This window comes from Phaseolus vulgaris, chromosome 3 (assembly GCF_000499845.2).
Source record: "Phaseolus vulgaris cultivar G19833 chromosome 3, P. vulgaris v2.0, whole genome shotgun sequence".
Lineage (NCBI taxonomy): Eukaryota > Viridiplantae > Streptophyta > Magnoliopsida > Fabales > Fabaceae > Phaseolus > Phaseolus vulgaris.
This window is the reverse complement of record NC_023757.2, coordinates 15,536,949-15,540,911: the sequence shown is the minus strand read 5'-3', so window position 1 is coordinate 15,540,911 and position 3,963 is coordinate 15,536,949. Positions and strand designations below refer to the sequence as shown.

The 3,963-nt window shown below is 37.8% G+C and overlaps 1 protein-coding gene across 1 annotated transcript; it reads left to right on the top strand.

Annotated features, from left to right (window-relative positions):
• The first annotated feature begins 2,888 nt into the window (after positions 1–2,888).
• On the top strand, positions 2,889–3,320 carry LOC137839201 (uncharacterized). The gene has a single exon (XM_068648326.1). The coding sequence runs from the start codon at positions 2,889–2,891 to the stop codon at positions 3,318–3,320; it is 432 nt and encodes a 143-aa protein (XP_068504427.1).
• Positions 3,321–3,963: the final 643 nt, after the last annotated feature.

Sequence of the window (3,963 nt, the reverse complement as noted above, 5' to 3'; positions counted from 1 at the left end):
AAAACCTCGAAAACTTCCACGAACTCACGCTGTGGATGGGAGCAAGTTTTACACGGCCCCACGGTGGGCGCCTGATGATCCTGCCTGTTGACCGGAGCGCTGGAGAATGCCTCGTCAACGGATCGACGTGCGCACCGCTTCACACCTTCGTTCCTTCCCGGGATCTGCTTCAAGAACCTGCAAAGAAACGATACGGCGCCGCTGCGGCTGATCGCACTCCGACGCTCAAGTCAGTGACGGTATCACCAAATACTAAGAACTAGAACCGTGCAAATACTCTCACAAACAGCTCTGTCACTCGCAAGCGTAAAGTGTATGAACTGAACGTGCGTACCTCAGAAAGTCTGTTAAGAACTCTTATATACCTGGTGGTTTTCTCTCTCCTGGAAGTTACAGACTTGGACACGTGGCTCGCATCCAACTGTACACGTGCCATCATCTGGAGGCTCCCTGACTTGGCGCCGCTTCTGCTCTCATTTTGGCTAAGTTACCTATGCATGGTACTGCCCAGTGCATAGCTAACTTAGGAGTGCGATCTCTACTGGAACTGGCGAGTTAGGGCCTTCATACACCTTCCCTGTGGTCTCGCCGGCCGCCTTCATAATCTGCTTCTCCTTCATCTTCGACGATGTGCTTGTTCTGGCGATCTCCGACTGCTTGGTCGCCTGGGTCTACATCTGGCGACTTCATCTTCAACCTGGCGATCGCCCATTCTGGTGAGCTGGAAATCGGAACACGCCAGCTTAACGACTGGCGACTACGCGCGCCCCCCGACTTCCTTCCCTTCTGCCAACCTGGCGCCTTGTCAACACGCCTACGCTGTAGCAGGATGCCACGTCATCACACCCGACCATCAGGGCGGTACAGGTAATAATAAAATTCCAGTTCAAATAGACTCTCAGACTAGTAGGGCCTTAGGCTCTAATCATGCTGAATTTGTAAGTTATTTGGGAGTCCTAACTCGATCTATGGTGTCTATTTTTGTATCTGACTAGGACTACGTAATAGAAGTAAAGAAGAATCTTATCTATGAGGATATTTGTGTAGGTTATTTATTTAAAGGTTATTAAATAAGTTGTGTGTTGAAAATGTTAATTACATTTTAATGATTTATTTATTACAAATTTTAGACAAACTTTGAGTTTGAGACATTGAATTTGGTTTGAAGCAAGATATTGTCTTCAGTAGCTACAAAATGGAGGTAATTCAAGACAAATTTGAAAATCCATTACATCTTTGACAAATACAAACACAAGTCTCCTTGTGGGAAATATTGTATAGATGAAGAGACTGTTGAAGATGGATGAAGCTTCTTCTCAGCAAGTCTTAGTTTGTGTGTTTGATGTAGAAAATTGTATTGTTTGCTTTGAAGTTAGTGATGGTGTTATTAGTGGTTATAGTAGGTTATAGTGTGTTTAAGGTGGCCTTTTGCTTAGTGACCTACTTCATATCCTTAACCAAGGTGGTAAGTCAAGCACAAAAAGTTTTTCAAAACTCTTTTATCAACTACCTTAAGTTTTCTCAAAATCAGGTTACTGCACAAAAATAAATGTGTTGATTTGTAAAACAATAGATTTATTTCTGAACTAGTTAATGTTTTTCCAAATTCTGTTAGGGCACCAAACAGTTTGTTGCATCCCGTTATTTCTGTTAAGATGAGCTGGAAGTGGTTTTAAAATCATCCTATGTATTTCAGAAAAAGAATCCATTTACTTTTACTTCAATTTGTTTTTTTATAACAACTTTTCAACTGTTTTTTGAAAAACTGTTATGAATTGGTTTCTATATAAAGAGAGGCACATCTCACATGAAAATACACTGAGTGATCACGTTTTTTAACACATAAAATAGTTTACATTGAGAGAAAAAAGCTTTGAATGTTTTCTTGAAAGGTTCTCTTAAAGAATTGAAGTGTGCTTGTTCATTGTGTGCCTTCGTCAAGGGTTGAGGTTTTGTCATTGCTAAACTACAGAAAAGTGTTGTTGTTATAGGGTTCTTGCGTCTTCTTTACATGTGTTTTTTTTCCTTATTCTTTCTTGTGTAAAGGTGGTTGTATAGACATTTCTTGATAGGGTTTCTTAGAGTGTTCTTGTTGCTGAAATAGAGTTTTTTAGCATTGTGTATGCCTTGTTCTTGAAGGGTTCAAGAACCTCAAGGTCTTGTAATTGGTTTTGTATTGATTAGTGGATTCCACCTTGGTGTGAGGTGAGACTGGATGTAGCTCTTGATGAGTGAACCAGTATAAACTGTGTTCATCTTTCTTCTCAATCCCTACACTCATTTTCTGCATTATTTGATAATCTACCAGAAAATAAATTTGTTGAATCAAAATTAAATTTGTTCTTTCTGGGCTTGTTCATATTGTTCTTCGAAGATCCTCAATAAGTTCTTGGTTGTTTGCAAATATTTGAATCTGTGTGTTGGCTGTTTAAAGAGAGTAATAAATCTTTAAACTAAATCTTTTCAAGATTCATATTTTCTTCAAGATCACTTGTTAAAGATTCAAAGTTTAATTTATGTGTGTAAATCTTGTTGCAGTAAAAGAGCCTACATTGTTCTGGAAAAACTATCTTTTAATCTCAATCTAATCAGAAAAAGATTATGGATTTGAAAAAGTAATCAGAAAATAAATCTGTTCTTTTTCTCAGAATTACTGGAAAACGGTTTTTGTTTGTGAAAATTTTTAAAAGCTCAATTCACCCCCGCTCTTGAACTTAGACACTAATAGACCCAACAATAGGTATCAAGAGCTAGGACTTGTATTTTACTCAAGTTTTGTGCATTATATCTGAGTTTAAAATGCCTTTTTCTAAGAGTGCGTATATTAATAGACTTCCTATGGTGGATTGAATTATGCATTCTGGAAAATTTTCATGGAATCTATTGACATGGGAATTTCGGATGTAGTGGTCAATGGACCTTTTGTGCCTATGCAGGTTGTGAAAGAAGAAACAGTGAAGAAGCCTTGGTCCGATTGGAGTGAAAGTGAAAGGAAGAAGGCTCAGTATGACTCCCTAGCCAAGAACATCAAAACTTCTACTCTAAATATGGATGAGTTCTTCAGAGTATCTCAGTGTAATTCGGCTAAAGAAATGTGGGAAATACTAGAAGTAACACATGAAGGCTTGGATGATGTAAAAGGAGCAAGAAAACACTCACTCATTCAAGAATATGAGCTTTTCAGGATGCAACCAGAAGAAAGCATTGCAGATGTGCAGAAACGATTTACACATATTGTAAATCATCTCACTGAACTTGGTAAAGTTTTTGACAAGGAAGAGCTCAACATAATGGTGTTGAAGTGTCTTGACAAAAGCTGACAACCCAAGGTAATTGCAATCTCTGAAACCAGAGATCTATCCAAGTTGTCTATTGTTGCCTTGTTTGGAAAATTAATCGAGCATGAGCTAGAGCTCAAAAGATTAAAATAACAAGAAACAATGGAGAGAAAAACCGAGGGAAATGCTTTGAAGACCAATATACAACATGGTAGAATTGAGGAAGAGGAGAATCCTGAACATGATGAGACCTTGAGTCTGCTCACCAGAAAATTTAGTAGATTCCTAAAAAGGAAAAACTGAGACAAAAACTCAACAAAGGAAAAGATACTCTAAACCTAATGAATTAAATTCTTCAAATTACACTTTCTTTGGTTGTGGTAAACCAAGTCACATAAAGATTGATTGTCCAAATAATCAAAATAAAGAAAAACCAACCATCAAGAAGGGTGAAAGAGGCAGAGGAAAAAGAGCATATATTTCCTAGGAGGAAAATAAAGTCTCCTCAACAAGTGATTCCTCAATTGGAAGTGAAGAAAGAAATTTTTGCTTCATGGTGAATAATGAAGGATCAATCTCTGATTCAGTGAGTGATTTTTCCACTGGTTCTGAAAGTTATGATCAACTATTAATTGCCTTTAAAGAAACACATGATGAAGCAAACAAATTGGTTGTCATATTTAAC